We start from the raw sequence: 17,276 nt of genomic DNA on the forward strand, positions 1-17,276 counted from the left end.
TAAAAATAATATCCAAAATCGATCTAGGGGACCAAAATCTGAAACCCCATAGCTAGAAAAATGTAATCTTCCAACACCATAATTGACCTCGGAAAGGAGATCTTGTCGTCGAATGAAGAGCCGGTCGAATGAAGAGCCAAAGATTATTTATTATATACAATCTCATCTACATTGAAACGGATGCCCAAAAGAAGACGACTACCAAATCCTTAGAAATGCCACTTTTATTAAAAACTTCACACATAGATCGGGTTACTCACCCCTCCATTACCCTATGGAGAAGGCAGAGGTGAAGACATCACTAGGGTTAGAGGCGGCGCTAGGTTCTATTTGCAGAATTGGTAACTTCTAGTGAAGATCCAATGCATCTATGTGAACTTATTTTAAGCTGTCATCATTGATCAATTTATCAGTGGCTTGTCTACTTTTGTGGGCTTACGTGTTATGACTTATTGTGGGTTTAAATTTGTATAACTGTTATGTACTAAACTACCTTTTATTGAGTTGAGATAACTAAATTTTAATTTAACATGCTATCATAAGTGTGAAATTATAAATACCTTGTGTAGTATTTAATCTACGGGAAATTCAATTCAGCTCCCGGATGCATATGCTCCTTCTACCAAACAATCATAATTCCAAATTTGAAAAAATGACAAATTCTTTTACATGCACATCTCTATAATATACGTGCATTCATCAAGTTTCACGAAAAACCAATTTTATTTGTGGTTTATGTAAAAAAGAAAAAAATTATCTTGTGAAAAGCGTTATTTTTTAGCACTTAATTTTTCATTTTTACACATGACAAGTCGATTTTGAATGAAACGACTTTATAAGCGTGTAGCACGTGAAGATGTACGTGCGGATTTTTATCTTCACTTTTTTTTTGAAATTTTTAAAAAAATATATAAGAGGCATTTTAAAATAGCGGGAACATATGCTCTCATGTTCAAAAACATCACTGTGTTAATTACCGAAAATTTAATTCAGCTCGTGCATACGCACCCTCTACCAAACAATCTACCTGGTACGGCCGTACGGTTAAGTATGATTTCATAGCCATAAATAGTAACTTGATATGAGTACAATTCTACTCCCTTCAATACAAATTAATTGACTCCACTTTATCTAAATAAATATGCATGCATGTAGTTTAGAAACTTAACTAACATCATATCCATTGCCATGCTTGGCCGCGATTTATATACGCGTTTCTTGATTCCCATGTACGAATTGCACAGGACCCATCACGACGAACTACGACACAGCAACCACACCTTCTTCTTTTTTTGACGTGGTAACCACACATTGTTGCGATGCTAGGCGTTTGTCAGGTTATATTTTCATCCGATCAGATCAAATAATTAGTATGGACGTTAACCAATCAAATAACAGCCGAAGTTGTTCTACACGTTTGCAGTGTTTCCAGTTCGAACAACCTGCTGCTGGGTCCAGGTATAGAACTCCGCCGAAAATTTATGACCGAGTCTTCAATTCAACTGCTGGGAAATTCGGCATTAGGTAAAACTAGGAGAAAGCAGTACAATTCTAAGCAAATACCAGACTTTTTCAACACGGAAGAACACAGAAATGCCAGTTCAGATAACATTCTAGCAGACGCTCAAACTTCAAGGAGGACCCATATGGCAATATTTAGATGTCTTCGTAGTCATCATCAGAAGTTACATAGAGAAAACAGCCGTTTTAAGAAAAGAGGGTGCCAAGTGTCGAACAAGGTGACATGCTATTTGCTCGAAGGAGTAAATTATACACTGCATATCCTAAAGTCCGGGTACATCTGCTGAAGGCCACAATACACAAAATCCATCTGCATAAATAAAAAGAAAAGTCAAAGACGTATTCTGGTTAGAAAAATATTGACTCAGGACTCAGCAATCAAGTGGAGGTAGAATGAACAAGTAATGACACATCCCCATCTTACAAGTCTGTAACATCAACAATTTGATTATTTTTTTGAGCACAATCAACATTTGATTCTCAGTTGAAGTTATACAGTATCGGATCTTCATAGAAAACAAATTGTTGTTTTTTTCTGATGCTAAATAACAGCAGAGTTATTGAAACGCCCTCCAAACACATGGCAGTAACTTCTGCCACCATGAAGTAATAAAGGAGAGGGAAGTAACATTTGCACCTAGCATTCTAATCATCAGTACCATGCTAACAAAAAACAGACCATTTCTAGATGACACATGACTTCACATCAACTCAGTAGCTTGCCCGATAAAATCAAAATTATAGTCCACAAATTTCATCAGTAATTTGAAAAGGTGTGTATTAATATGATAGGTTGGCATCCATATCATATGACCTCATGTATGCAGCGAACGAGTGAGCACTACTGGCATCGGTAAACTCGAGAATGTGGCTTGCATTTTGGCATGTTTGGGCAGATAATAGCAGTCTTGTTCAAAATGTCATAACATCTTAGCAAAATCAATCAGATCCATGGGCAACCCTATCAGAAGTGACATAGTTACCTTAACTTCATGCAGTTGCAAATACATTAATATGCTGAACATTATCTAAGTTCCAAATTAGCACCATCCAAAACTATTTGAATGCAAATATAATTCAGCAATGCCGAACCTTTAGTACAGAAATGTAAACTAAGGATTATCATTAACTCTAGTCTGCACCAATATTTTCTTTAAAAAACATTCCTGAGCATTGAACTAATTCAGACGTCCTTGAAAAGTGTCAAATTCAGTCACTCACCACAAATTTGGATGAGTCTACTCTTCCTTGATGCGCTTCTCAACCTCCTCCAGTGACTTAATATCCTTGTTGATCTTGCAGATACGATAAATGCACCTATCCCAGAGGAAAACATCAAACAAGAGATAAAATAAAAAAATCTTCATAGAAATGATATTATCGTACTCTGCGGAAGTGTTTTTTTACCAATAAAGGAGGACTGCTGAAACACAAAGTATGACATTCCGCTGGGCTTTGAAAATCTGTGCAAGGAAATAGAAAGAAATTAAGCAGCCAGAGAGACTGTACAGGGCTGAAAGAAGGTATGCAATTGGCTGACGCGTCAGCTTAATGATCCTCACTTCTATCGAATAGGATGAAAAGGAAGTATGCAGTGAAGGAAAAAAAATACAGTTTTAACTCTTGAATACGATGAGAAACTCACACACAGCAAACAGAAATCTATACCTAATAATAAAGGAGCTAACGTTTCCTTGGTTTGGTCCGTCTAAATACGTTTTCGTCCGACTTAAAGTACGTTTTCGTCCGCCTTAGCTCGCCATCTGTTTGCGTTCGTGTTCGTGAAGGAAACCGATCGAGGGACCAGATCGTGGCTCTACGCCCATCTAACAAAACAACTCCGCCTCGATCCGTAGCAGGAGCCTTCCAAATACAACACCCCCGGTTTCACGACATACGTGATAGGATACGAGATCGATGCGTATGAGTTAGAAGTTATATGTGCAATGCAACATACTCGTCGTGTATGGCAATTGTCAAAAAAAAGTACTCGTCGTTCATGGCAAGTTGTAACCTTCTGTATATAGCTTCCATGTATATATAAATATACAAGCATCCTCACGGCCAACCACGCGGCTGAAGCGTTAGTTGTTGTCGATCACGTCGGAGAAGTGCAGATCCTGGCAGTCGAGAAAGCATGGCTGCGGGTATGCCTGGGTCGAGCTCGTGAACGAAGCAACCGCGGCGCCGCAGGAACCGGTAGCACAAAGGCGGCAAAGATGACAACGATGGCGGCGCCATCGATTGCGGCAACGATGACGATGAGTCGCGGTGCCATCGATCGATCTGGCGTCAACCAAACGGCATAGCGTGATTAGTGCATGATTTACCACCGGAGCGATCAAGAGGTGAGGACCATAGCGAGCCAGAGGTCTTCTGGCAGGAGACGAGATCGACCACGACGAAAAGTACGTTCTCCCGTCCGCTGGTGATAGCACGCGGCCCGGCCGATGACAAGAAAGCTAGCGTGGATCATCCAAGCAGAAGCGGGAGCGACACTTAAGGCGCCGCCGGTGCGAACAAGAGATGACGAGGTCGTCGGGAGAGGGGGCAGTTGTGCAACATCTGATCTGCCTCACAACGTCTCTAAAGCCACCACGGCTGCTGTCTCACAGCCTTTCCCACATAGTACACCCAATCCTCCACCTCGCCGAGGCCGATTTCTCTCCTCAGTCGATGTTAGGCACGCAGCAATATATATGGGGTGGATAGCATTCAGTTTGGCGGTAAAAAATCACATGCGGAATATGTTGGCCCCTGGAAGAAATAGAGGGAGACGATGTTGCCTCATGGGAGAGCCAAAAGTAGAGACGCTTGCTATGTCAAGGAATAGTGTAACTATTCGCTGCCCCTCCTCTCCAATTCTCCCAGGTATTCGTTTCAATTTGATTCATCAGAACTCGTCAATTGTACCCAGTTGTGGAATCATATATCGTATTTCTATTTGTGGTGAGTACGGAAACTTAGTAATCTAAGACAAGAGAAGCAATTTACTATATGGCTATGTATCAGATTGCGAATGCAACAGCCAAGCTGTGTGTATTCAGTTCAGTCAGAGGTGAAAGCAGAGTCAGGGCGTTCTAATTATGTGACATAAGTCACCTTCGGTGTTGCAGGCTAAAAGCAGTATCATATTGACATATGTTCAACATCATGGGTTGGTTACATTAAATAATTAAAGGATGGCATGAAGGAAATTCACCTTATCACGTAAAAGTTAGCCTCTTATCAATTTCTCAATATCATGCAAATTCCAAGTAGAATAATGCTTATGAGACTGCTACAAGAAAGAGAAGAATAATTATGTGAGTGGTATAAAAATAGTAAAATGTTTCTAAGCATATATATGTGCGTACATTGTAGGTCAATTGCAGGAGGGAGGCGACCATCATTAGCTAGGGAACTATTCTGGCTTGACAGAACCAATGGACATATTTTTTGCCCCACAACAACATCAATAGATTTTACAAGTTTGATTTCTCCATTTCTAATTGTCATTTTTATGCAATACTTATTAAAGTTATCTCCATTTTAAAGCACTTTATGTTAAATTAGGATTTCTCTATGGAGGCAAAACACAAATTTTTTGGCAATCAGACGTTGTTTTGTCGTGGCAGGGAAATTCTTTATAGACTAATTTTTTTAAATAAAAATCACCAATAACAACGCACGGGTTGTTGCAAGTAGCAACGGGACGGTGGATGGTTGGGCTTCTTGGCAACATCTTAGGCAATGGCATATGTGATGTCACATCATCATATGCCATGCGGCAGGGCAAAAGGGGTGTCGACTAGGACATTATGATCAAGGAAAACACATACATTCATTTCATGTTTTTTTCCTAGGTTGGTTTTTGTCGGCATGACAACAATTAAACAATGCAAATCCCGTTGCAACGCACGGGTATTTTTCCTAGTCATTAATAATGGAGACAATTTGATCGTGTACATGCTGGCAGATAAACTATTTTAACTACTGGTACTGTAATAAAAAAAAAGCAGGATGCAAGTTTTAAGAAATTTATGTGTTCATATCTTTTATTTTTCAGTACTAATTACTAAATGGTTTAGAGACTAAATATGTCCATACATACACAAAAGGGAATCCAACATTCCAATTGGACATATTTTAGTAAGATCAAACCTTATATCATCCTAAAACAAGCTTTTGGCCCTATTTAAGCCTAGCCCGAGTGAAGAACATGCCTGATTAAGCCTTAGCTCAGCCTAAGTCCAAGCTCAACCTACGAACAATCCAATGCCCAAGCTCAACCTCAACCCAACTTGAGAAGTGTTCAAGATGCTCTAATCTATCTGAGCAGATAAATGGGTATCACCTTGTAAATCAAACGGTCACATTCAGATGATGACATGGCATAGAGTATGATCCAGGTTAGTAGGCTGATATAGTTTAGCTAGAATAGGATGGGTAAACATGGTCCTAGAGTCAGGAGCATCTTGGTATGTCAGTTTAAAGCACCCAACTCAAATGCAGTAGTCGTACTCAACAACACCCTTTTTTTCTTGCCATTTCTAGGGGGAATAGACCAACAGCTACAGTTCCAGCTACTCCCTCCGATTCATATTACTTGATGCTAATATAGATGTATCTAAACACATTTTAATTGTCGATACCTCCATTTTACATCAAGTAATATGGATCAGAGGGAGTACTGAAAAGCACAATAGTTTTTTCAAGTACCAACTTCGATGGGTCTAGTGTATTTCATACTCACAGAAGTATCTCAAGCAAATACCCTCACCAAAATTACATACAGTAATGCAAATGGTACTGAAACATATATATTCAGTCTAACAACTGGCAAGTTAAGAAGGGCTAAAGACATACGATTTTCTTAACATGGGAGTTCAACCTCAAGCGAACAGAATTGTGGAAGTACGGTCAATTTCATGGTGCAAGGAAAAAAAGAGAGTATGATCTACAGATTAAGCACACAATCTAGCGGCAAATACCTATCTTCATTTCTCCTACAGAGATGATCGGAACAATAGATAGAATCAAACCCATCATCACAAATGGTCGCTGAAATTTCACTAATCTATCATCTTCTCTTGACCTATTAGATCACCACTAAACTTCCGCAAAACAACAAAGCTACACCTACGGACTCAAGATGTGGCACATCACACAGCTGTAGAGATGAGAACGTGCCCGCTTTTTCAGCAAGCAAACTAAACTACAACCAACCAAATCATCACACGTCAGTCCGTAAACTCTCCGTCCGTAAGTCGCATTATTGTCCACAAAAACAACTCGGAGCATGGCTTTGTAGCTACACTTCTGCAATCCAGCTATAAGTGGAGGCGTATGGCGACTGGCATCTAGTCCCCTTTCAAACCAATCAACCAAACACAAGTATACACAACTAATACCGTGACGATTTCGTACCAACATGATAAGCATACATATCCCCATGTGACTGAATCTGTACCGAATCAAGCGGCAGGGAACCCTAGAAACACACTGACAAATCGGAACAGGGTACAAAGCATGTAGAGCCTCGATTCACTCACGGATTTCTCGAAGCGGACGCGCTCCTCGGCGGTGCAGACCTCCGTCGTGCACATCAGCCTGTGCTCCTGCTTCCAGTAGATATCTGCACATCATCAGAAAAAAAACGCGAACCCATCATAATCAGAGGCTGAAAGCGAGGAGAATATCAGCTCCCCGCTGCGAATTCGCGTCCAGGGCACGCACCGAGCAGCTGGAAGGCCGCGAAGGGGAGCACGCAGGCGACGGGCTGCAGGATGAGCGAGGTGAGCCCCACGATCTGCGCCCGCACGGCCCGCGGCGCCGGGAGCGTGAGCAGCGCGGCCACCGCCGCCTCCGCCGCCACCACGCACGCCAGGATCATCCACTGCAGCGCCATCGGAGCCCCCTCCCTCTCTCGCTCGCTCGAGCCTGGATTCTGGAACCTTCTGGAAGTTGCTCGCGCGGCTGGAAGGGGCCTCGGTTTCTCCGATCTGTATGGTGTGTTCGCTGAATGAGTGCGCGTCTCGTATAGTCTCTCTCTGCGAATGAGGTGGATGGGACAGGTGGCGGATAAAAGTCGCGTCGGCTTCTTTCCTTCGCCTAGGCGATTTGCTTCGTCGGCAAGTGATTCGACGCGGTCGCTTTCTGGGCCTTTGCGATGGGCCTCTTAGTTGGGCTGAAAGCCTTTTTAGTAATTGGGCCAGGTTTTAGTGAAACCGACTTAATAATGCGCTAACTAAAACGGTAGCTGGGCTCCCGAGCGAACCGACGTGTACTGTGTTTTTCCTCCACGCTGCGCATCCTGCCGCCGAGCCGTCTCCGGTGCCAGCTGGGGTTTTAGCGCCGGGAAGAGGGGAACAAGATGAGCCGTAGCCTGGGGATCCCGGTGAAGCTGCTGCACGAGGCGGCGGGGCACGTGGTGACGGTGGAGCTCAAGACCGGCGAGGTGTACCGCGGCTCCATGCTCGACTGCGAGGACAACTGGAACTGCCAGCTCCACAACCCCACATTCACCGCCAAGGTACCCTACCCCTTGCCCTGCCTTCAGATCGGAGGCCGTAGCCCCTTCCGATTTCGTTGATCGGAGATTCCTTCCTGCGGTTGCTGTTGGGTAATTTCTCACCCTTTTTGTTTGTTGATTTGTAGGATGGGAGGGTGACCCAGCTAGAGCACGTCTTCATCAGAGGAGTCAGAGTTAGGTAAGTATTCAGGAACCCGGTAGGTTTGTGTGATGACAGTTGCTATCGAAGTTCTGCGGCCTAATTGATTGGTTGTTCTTGGTTCTGTGGTTTGGTATCGTTTCAGATTCATAATTATACCAGATATGCTGAGGAAGGCCAAGATGTTCGAGCGCTTGGAACCAAGGACTAAGGTTGGTGTGCTATCTTCACCTGTTTGGTATTTTGCATCAGTAGTAGCAATACAAGTGGTGGCGTGGTTCATGATTTATGCTGATCTTTTATTCTGGTCTTATTTAGGGCAAAGGATCAGCTTTTGGAGTTGGCCGTGGGCGGGCGGTTGCGATGCGTGCTCGGGTAATGGCTGCTTTCTGTCATCATTATATGTTTCTTTTCACTAAGATTTGCTACTAATTAAAAACCATATTGGACATATATAGCCTGCGTGTTCCAAGTGGTGGGCAATTTGATCGACACAAACGTAGGAGCTAGTGCTTGGGGTTACCCTGCTACATAAACTTACTTGGCAGCCTGTTCAATATCTGGATGCCGAAGTTGTTTAGGGCATCTCCAACGGGGCGACGTTAACGGACGCTGAGCGACCGTTTGCATTCGCGGAGACAGAAAATGTGTCGGGTCCCTGCTCCAGCGGGGCGACACAAAGTGATCGCGCTGTCCGCGGCGACGTAAACCTGGCCTAAATATGCGGCAGATTTTCGTCTCCACGGACGCTGCACGGTCGCGCAAAGTGACCGCGTTGGTTGCATCCGGACCCGGTAGGAAGTACACCTTGCGCCGCGCACACTGCACATGGGACACCTCGTCTGGCCGCCTGCGGCGTTCGAGGGTCTCGGCCAGAGAGGAGTCCCACAGGACTCTCTTGGCCACCGCCTCCACCTTCGCCGCCGCCTCCTCCGCCGCCATCTGAGCGTGGTAGCGGGCCCTGTCCCTAGCCGCCGTCACGGCCGCATCGTCCCTGGCGGCAATGGCGTCCGGCAGCTCCCGGTTCTCCTGCTCGACCCGTGCGGGAGAAGGGCCCCTCCGTGCGAGCGAATCCAGTTCGGGGCACATGTACCCTCGAGCCATGCCGACCGCATAGCTGCGGGCTTCCTCCTCCGCTGCCTAAGCCTGACGGCGATGGGCGTCCCCAGCTAGGGTCTCGAACGACACGAGCAGAACCAGCTGGTCGCCAGCGCACTCAAAGCGGTTGGGTACGTTGTCGTCGTCGGCGGCGATGTAGTGGATGAGAGCGTCCGCGGGTGGGGCCGCCGGCAATGGGGGGGCCACCATCTCCGCCCGCGTCTCCGCGAGCGCCACCCTGGCCTCGGCGAGCTCGGCACTGGCGTCAACGATTTTCGTCCTGGCCGCCGCGAGGCGCTGACGCCCTAGCACGCGCCCTGCCGTCTCCGCCTCCGCAACCTCCGCCTCCGCCGCCTCCAGGTCCAGCTGCTTGGCCTGAAACGCGTCGGCGGCTAGCTACTCGTCCTCCTCCGGGTGGACTTGGCGGCACATCTGAACAACCTTATCCCAGCTAAGGTTGTGCTCGACCATGGATGAATGTTAGGGTTTAGCTTGAGGTGTGTCTGTCACCCCCGTCGGTGTCCACCATATATAGCCACGGCGGGGCGGGAAACGGCGTTGCCGCGCAGGTTGTTTCCCGCGCGAGCAAAACGCCGGCGAACGCGAATCGCGCCAATGTGTTGGGCAAGCGCGGGAACGACCGTCGTCACGCGGGAATCGGTAATCGCCGGCGGCAGGCCTCGACGGGACATTAAACCGCCATTAACGATCTTGATGTTGTCTACGCTACAAAAATGCGTCCGCACTGCTGGGATACCCCGGACGCAAACGGTCGTCCTGGGCCGCATGGCGTCCGCGGGCAGACGCAAACAGACACACGTGGAAATTTTGAACGTCCAAAATGCGTCGGCCCGTTGGAATGCCCTTATAGAAACATATGAAATTACAATGCCCTCTTGAACGACTGGAAATTAGAAGTGTGCGCCGTACATTCATCTTTTCACGGGCAACATGGTAATTGTTAAAAGAAGTCGATGTATTGCTTAGAGTTTTTCCATATGCAGTGTGAATTTCGACTGCTTGGTTTTGCAGATGCACTGTTGAGTGTGTCAACGTTAAATGAAATGTTATACTCCCTCCGGTTCAAATAATTGCGCAAAAATGTCTAGATACATTCATTTTTGGGCAAGTATTTTGAACAGGAGGGAGTACAAAAATCTATCTAGCTGATAGTCATTTCGAGTGTCAGTACTATTTTGATTAGTTACATACTGTTTCTCGAATTTCTTTCTGATGACAAATTCGTGCATAATTAACTTTAGATAAATTTTATGAATTGAAGTATTGCTCTGTATCTTCAGTTGCTGCCTAAAAAGTTCCAGTATTATTTTTAATGGGAAGAGTAAGGGACTGAGAAAGAATGTATCGCATAGATGACATGGTTGCGTGCCAAAACAGTTTGTTTGTGTTATCATTGTTGTGCATTCTTAACACCAGATTGTATTCGGGGACTAGAAAAGTAAAATATCTGTGTGGTGGAATGGAACTAATGAATAATTCAAGTACATGTTTTCTGTTCAGATCTAAGATCATTAGGCTGGTTCATAAAGTCCGCAATGAGGTTGAAATGCAATATAGTGATTAAACCCTTATTTTAACAGAGACAGAGTAGAGGGATATGATGCTAGGAAACTATGAGTTAGCTGTCTTGTGATAAATTCCTCCCATCAACTACTGTCATAAGGAAAATTGACATTATTGGCTTAGTTTTCCTTTTTTCCCATTATTATGTCCCACAAGTGAGGATTGTACAAAGGAATATGCTCAAATGTAGAAAAGGTACATGCTCACAAAATACTTCAGTCCTGACCTAAATTAGAGAGTGGGGTGTTTTTCGCAACGGTCTAGAGCGAATAAGTCCTCGGTAGCTTTGTGTCCACCTCTTTGTTTTGCGTTTGCACCAATTTTAAGCTTGAGATTTGGGTTGAATTCTAGGTCACTTATTCATAATTCATAGAGCCACTAAGGCTCTTCTTAAAACATGGATAAAATGTAGATAAATCATATCAAACCTCCCTTGTCTAGCTTCGCCCTTTTCTTTGTTCCATTTCTAGAGCAAATGTTGACCTGTGGGTTTAAATCCCTTCATATATAGAGAGAAACATAGATTTCTTTCCATGGATGGTGGGAGGGGTGTTTATTCGTGCGCATTGTCATAAAAAATTAAATGTCCAATTAGCAAGTTCTTTCTGTTGTGGAACTTCCAGAAAGTTGCATATCCATCTTATCTCTAGAATGTTACATATACTGTGTGGAGCTGCACTTCAATTCTGATATATCATCTCCAGTTCTTAACTGTTTACCTACCAATTCATGTAGGCTGCTGGTGGCCGAGGTGGTGGCCCTGTTGGAAGGGGAGGCGCGCCTCCTATGAGGACGTAGATTTCTCTGGCTTTATCTGGTCAAGGAGTTTGTTGTCTTCAATATCAACATGTTGTTCGCTAGTGAAAAGTTCTAGTTGTCTCATGTTTTCCATTCGTCTGCATAAGCATAAGGTCTGTTGGTGTTGGTGTGATACTTTGATGTACTGATGTTAGATATGGTAGGTTTGATTGTGAGATATAGAAAGTGGAACATTGTCTTCACGTCCCTGATTTGTATGACTAGAAGTTTCAAAACATATTACTTTTTCTATCCTCAAGAGAATTTGATTAATTCTTCAGCAAACAGTTTAATCCTAACAATTGTGATTTGGAAGGTATTGACAACTCATTTGAAATGTCACTTTGAAATCTAAAATCTTAGTTAATATAAAGTGTATAGACACGATAACTTCCTTCATGATGTGCGCAAGAACAAAAATCAATGTAGTAACTTTCACGGAAGTATAATTTATCGAACCTATGGAGCTATGATCTGTCTTTTAGTTTTACCACGACTATGGTCTCTAGTCGCGTTTGCACTTCAATGGTAAAAGCTTGAGTTAGAAGAAATAACCTAGCGATGTTTGAGTCTTAGCTAGTTACTCCCAAAGTCGACGATCTAGGAGAGGAAGCTGGCTTCTATGATCGTTGCGCTCCATAACTATAGTAGCATCTACTTGGTACTAATCATAGATAGTTCTACCCAACAGGTTAGGCCGATAGCTCTACTGGATCCAGTAGAGCTATCGGTTATCCATAAATAATGTTTCTCTACTAGATGCGGTGTCAAATACTTTTTTTTACTAGTACTTTTGAGATTACTAAGGAAATGCATCAGGTTAGGCCGAGGAATGTGCATCATGGAGGCATAATTTCAAGCTGCAAATTTGAACATACATCAAGGAAATTTCTGAACATTCATGGACTGTATCGGCACCAAGAATCGGTTATCCATAACATCATACAAGAAACCTCCAAGAATAGGTGTTGGATACCTGCTTGCACGTCGAGGTTTGCCACACCCTGCAGATTGCCCCTGTGTAACCAGGAGCTGGAACACCTTTTGCTCCACTGTGTCATGGAAAGGGAGACATGGCATATCTTCTTGCAGCTGAGTGGCTTCTTCCAGAGTGAATGCCGGCCACGGATTTTAGGTTGATTGAGTGGTGGACCAACATGAGTGTGCGAGGTTGAGATAGGCATGTGAAAGTGCATGGAGCCCCCATGTGTGGTTTTGGTAATTAATGACAATCCCTATGGACTAATGTTTGCATTGAGTTATATTTGTAGGAGTTGTCCATAGGCAATTCTTGAACCATATGTTGGCTTCAAGGTTGCAATAAGAAGAATTTGGTGAAGGATATCAAGTGTCAAGTATGTCTTGAAGATGAAGATGAAGTGAGCCCTCAAGTTACTTCAAGACATCAACATGATGAAGAATGAAGAAATGAAGTGCAAGTTCAAGATGAGCCATCTCGAAGAGGTCCTTTGCTTGAGTCTTGCCATCCATATGGTGATCATGGATATGCGAAGATGCGCCAAAGAAGAAGCTCTCCCATGGTGGACTATGGGGGAGCAATCCACATGGTGGTCATGGTTATGTGAAGATGCGCCGAAGAAGAAGCTCTCCCATGGTGGATTATGGGGGAGCAATCCACAAGACTTCGTCAAGCAAACACAAGCAAGAAAGGCGTTCCATCTTGTTGAGGTCAAGATCGTCGTCATCAAGCTCAAGTGGAATGCGCAAGTATAAGGTTTGCTCTTGATAGGGTTTCTTTCTCACCGGTCTCATAGTGTAGTTGGAGACCGGTTTATAGTTTAGTTGTCGTACTATCAAGAGGGCTCTCGAGTGAGTAACTCGATCGTATCATTCGGAGAGAGCTCAAACCTTTGCATCCTTGCATCATCTTTCTTGGTTGTTATTTGGACCTTATCCATGTGATGTTTTAGAGCTTGTGCTTATTCTCATGACAAGCTCTAGTTCATCGAAAACGGATTTTGCATAGATCACTTGTTGCGTTTTCGAGTTTGGTTCATCATCTTTCTTGGTTATTTTTTGGATCTTATCCATGTGATGATTTAGAGCTTGTGCTTATTCTCATGACAAGCTCTAGTTCATCAAGAATGGTTTTTGCACGGACAACTTGTTGCATTTTCAAGATTGGAGGTTTTACCGGTATGTCTTTTTTAGATAGGTCAAACCTTTCATCATTTGTTTCTATCCTCCCTTGTTGGACTATGATGGTTTCCTGCATGATCTTTTAGAGCTTGTTCCTAGCTTTAAAACAAGCCCAAGATCATCAAAATCGGAGTCCGGATGCTAAAGTTATGTCCGTTTCAGTTTGATGTTTCTGCCAGTTTTCAGGGGGGCGGATATTCCGGCCCAAGTTTGGGGCGGATAATCCGGCCCCCCGGAAAAATCTGGTTTTTGGACAAATCCGGGCAAATATCCGGCCAAATGTCCGGCCCCCATCCTGAGAGCAGTTTTCTCATGTCCTTAGCCGTTTTTCGGGGCCCGGATATTTTGCAAATATCCGGCCCGGAAAATCCGGCCTGAGCTGACCCAAACGGTCATATTTCGATGGGAGGGGGTATTTAAGCCCCCTTCTTCCTCCTTGGGCAGCTACCTCTTCCCCTTTGTGCTCTCCACCATTGTTGACCTTGAGAGCTTCCCTTTCCCTCTACTCCTCCTATGCTTCTTGAATCTTTTTGAGGGAAAAGGAAGAGGAGATCTAGATCTACATTCCTACCAATCAAATCCCTCTATTTGTGAGGGGAATCCTCTAGATCTAGATCTTGGAGAAATTTGGTGTTCCTCCTCTTATTTGTTCTTCCTCTCTTATTCCCCCAATAGCTTTTGTAGCTTTGTTGGAATTTGAGAGAGAAGGACTTGAGCATCTTTGTGGTGTTCTTGCCATTGCATTTGGTGCATCGGTTTGAGTTCTCCACGGTGATTCGTGGTGGTGAAAGCAAGAAGGTTGTTACTCTTGGGTTCTTGGAACCCTAGACGGATTCTAGACCTTTGTGGTGATTTGTTGGGAGCCTCCAATTAAGTTGTGGATGTGTGCCCCAACCTTTGTGTAAGGCCCGGTTTCCGCCTCGAAGGAAATCCCTTAGTGGAACCGTGACCTAGGCCTTTGTGGCGAGGGTCACCGGAGATTTAGGTGAGGCGCCTTCGTGGCGTTCGGTGTGTGGTGTGAGTACCGCATCTTGAGGTGAGGCCTTTGTGGCGTTGGTGTGCATCGAGCAACCACACCTCAAGGTGAGCCTCTTGTGGCGTTCGGGAGCACTAAGCAACCGCACCTCTCCACCGGAGATTAGCACTCGCAAGAGTGTGAACTCCGGGATAAATCATCGTCTCCCGCGTGCCTCGGTTATCTCTATACCCGAGCTCTTTACTTATGCACTTTACCTTGTGATAGCCATCGTGCTTGAAGTTATATATATCTTGCTATCATATACTTGCTTGTATTGCTTAGCATAAGTTGTTGGTGCACATAGGTGAACTCTTGCTTAGAATAAGTTGTTGGTGCACATAGGTGAACCATAGTATATAGGCTTTGGGCTTGACAAAGTAAACGCTAGTTTTATTCCGCATTTGTTAAGCCCATCTCGTAAAAGTTTTAAATCGCCTATTCACCCCCCCCTCTAGGCGACATCCGTGTCCTTTCAATTGGTATCGGAGCAAGGTCTCTCATTCTTAGGCTTCACCGCCTTGAGAGTAAAGATGTCGGCTAGGGGATTAGCGCACAATAACTTGTTTATATTTGATGGCACAAATTATGATCTATGGAAAATTTATGTGCTTAATATTTTGCGGCGTATGTCCCCGGACATGGAGCGATTTCTTGACATGGTTTTTTCTTCTCCTAAGGATCCTCAAAATTTATCTCTTGAGGAGGAGAAAACTCTTGTCTCGATGCTCTTGCTTCTCATGTGTTTTCCATTGTTGTGAGCAATGTAGTTACTTCTTTAATCATGCCTTTTGGGAGCGCTCATGAATTATGGACAAAGCTTCAAGATAAATATGATGTGTCCAATATTATTGAGGATGATTGTATTGCTTCCACTTCCGGTCATGATGAGTTCTCATCTTCATCCACTTCACCGAAGTGTGGTAAGACACAAGGTAATGATATGGTGAGTGGTGATGAAAATTGCAATGTTGATATTGAGCTTACTATTGATGATTCTTCATCTCTATCTCATTGCAATGCTTCATCTTTGGACTTAAACACATCTAGCACTAGAAATGATTTACATGCTTGTGTTGATAGTCCTTGCATATCATGTGTAAGTTGCTTGAATAAATCTAATGATGATATGCTTGCATTGTCTTGTGGCCATGATAAAAATGCTTCTATTTCCTCTAGTTGTTGTGTGTCTAACAATGTAGAGGAAACCAAAGATTCTATTGGTCAAGACAAGATCTTGAAAGGAGCCTCAAGTAACTCCTCATCTTTATCTCACGGTCCTCATATATGCCTTATGGCCAAGGGTTCCACGGTACCTCCTACCATGGAACCTAATATGTCTCGTGGTGATAAGGATGAGGATGAATATGAAGAAGAGGATTGGGTTGTCTCTCTACGCGATAAGGGCAAGAGCGTATTCAAGGTTATTTGCAAAGATAAAATTGCTAGCACTCACTTCTTTGAAATCTTGACTACCGCTATTGAGAGCCAAAAACTTATTTGGATGCATGAGAACACCATTGATAAAAAGGGTGCTCTTGAACGAGAGTATGCCGATGATGTAGCATCATTAAAGAATGAACTTGAAGAAGAACAAACCATCAAGGAAGCTCTTGAGGAGACCTTTGCTCTAGAATTGTCTAGAGAAAAGGAAAACCATGATAGAGCTCTTGAGATGGCAAATGAACTAAAGCTAAAAAATGATAAGCTTGTGTTTGTTAATGCTAAACTCCTTGAGGATTTTGAGCAACTCAAAAAGGGCTCAAGGGTCATTGAGAGTGCGCTCACCAAACTCACCGAGTCGCATGAGCAACTTAAAGCTTCTTATCTAAAAGAGCATGCCAACTTGCCTTCTCCTATTGCTATTGATAATGATGCTTGTGCTACTAACTCTACTTCTTGTGAAGCATCTATATTGAAGGAGAATGTTGAGCTAAGGGCTCAACTTGAATTGCTAACTTACAATTATGGGAAATTGGAAGAAAATCATGGAAAGCTTTCTCGCTCCCATGAGGATCTTCTAGCCTCTCATGATAGGCTAAAGTTAGCTCATGAGGCTATCATATCTAAGGCAACACCTTGTGAGCCTCATGTGGATACTAGCACTACTACTCAAAATGCTATATTGCCATGTGCTAGTACTAGTAATTCATCCACTCATAATATTGCTAAATCTTGTGATGAATTATCTTCCTTGCCTTGTTGCTCTAACAATGAAGATTCTACTTCCTCTAGTACTTGTGTTGTTACTAACCATGTAGAGGAAATCAAAGAGCTCAAGGCCCAAGTCACTTCTTTGAAGAATGACTTGGTAAAGGGTCATGAAGGGAAATGCAAACTTGACACGATGTTGAGTATGCAACAATCCCCCAATGACAAGAGTGGACTTGGATTCAAATCCAACAACAAGAACAAGTCCAAGAACAACAACAAGAAGAAGGGCCAAG

At 43.8% G+C, this 17,276-nt stretch overlaps 2 protein-coding genes across 2 annotated transcripts; one reads left to right on the top strand and one right to left on the bottom strand.

Moving 5' to 3' along the window:
- Window positions 1-1,584: 1,584 nt before the first annotated feature.
- Window positions 1,585-7,452, bottom strand: LOC124697150. The gene is made up of 5 exons (XM_047229783.1): window positions 7,240-7,452; window positions 7,056-7,138; window positions 2,929-2,984; window positions 2,743-2,838; window positions 1,585-1,831 (listed from the first exon to the last, which is right to left on the bottom strand). The coding sequence occupies exons 1-4, from the start codon at window positions 7,409-7,411 to the stop codon at window positions 2,760-2,762; spliced, it is 390 nt and encodes a 129-aa protein (XP_047085739.1). The 5' UTR covers window positions 7,412-7,452; the 3' UTR covers window positions 1,585-1,831; window positions 2,743-2,759.
- A 424-nt stretch (window positions 7,453-7,876) lies between these two features.
- Window positions 7,877-11,654, top strand: LOC124695109 (small nuclear ribonucleoprotein SmD3b-like). The gene is made up of 5 exons (XM_047227998.1): window positions 7,877-8,035; window positions 8,161-8,213; window positions 8,320-8,386; window positions 8,493-8,549; window positions 11,592-11,654. Exons 1-5 carry the CDS (start codon window positions 7,877-7,879, stop codon window positions 11,652-11,654), a joined length of 399 nt encoding a protein of 132 aa, XP_047083954.1.
- The last annotated feature ends 5,622 nt before the right edge of the window (window positions 11,655-17,276 follow it).

The sequence above is a fragment of the Lolium rigidum genome, chromosome 3 (genome assembly GCF_022539505.1).
Source record: "Lolium rigidum isolate FL_2022 chromosome 3, APGP_CSIRO_Lrig_0.1, whole genome shotgun sequence".
NCBI classification, from domain to species: Eukaryota; Viridiplantae; Streptophyta; class Magnoliopsida; order Poales; family Poaceae; genus Lolium; species Lolium rigidum.

Excerpts from the sequence above, each read along its gene's own strand:
- LOC124695109 (XM_047227998.1), top strand. The coding sequence starts at position 7,877 with ATGAGCCGTAGCCTGGGGATCCCGGTGAAGCTGCTGCACGAGGCGGCG. Across the intron at positions 8,214-8,319 it reads ATCAGAGGAGTCAGAGTTAG|ATTCATAATTATACCAGATA; the intron begins GTAAGTATTCAG and ends GTATCGTTTCAG. Across the intron at positions 8,550-11,591 it reads CGGTTGCGATGCGTGCTCGG|GCTGCTGGTGGCCGAGGTGG; the intron begins GTAATGGCTGCT and ends CAATTCATGTAG.
- LOC124697150 (XM_047229783.1), bottom strand. The coding sequence starts at position 7,411 with ATGGCGCTGCAGTGGATGATCCTGGCGTGCGTGGTGGCGGCGGAGGCG. Across the intron at positions 7,139-7,239 it reads CGCGGCCTTCCAGCTGCTCG|ATATCTACTGGAAGCAGGAG; the intron begins GTGCGTGCCCTG and ends GATGATGTGCAG. Across the intron at positions 2,839-2,928 it reads TCAGCAGTCCTCCTTTATTG|GTGCATTTATCGTATCTGCA; the intron begins GTAAAAAAACAC and ends CCTCTGGGATAG.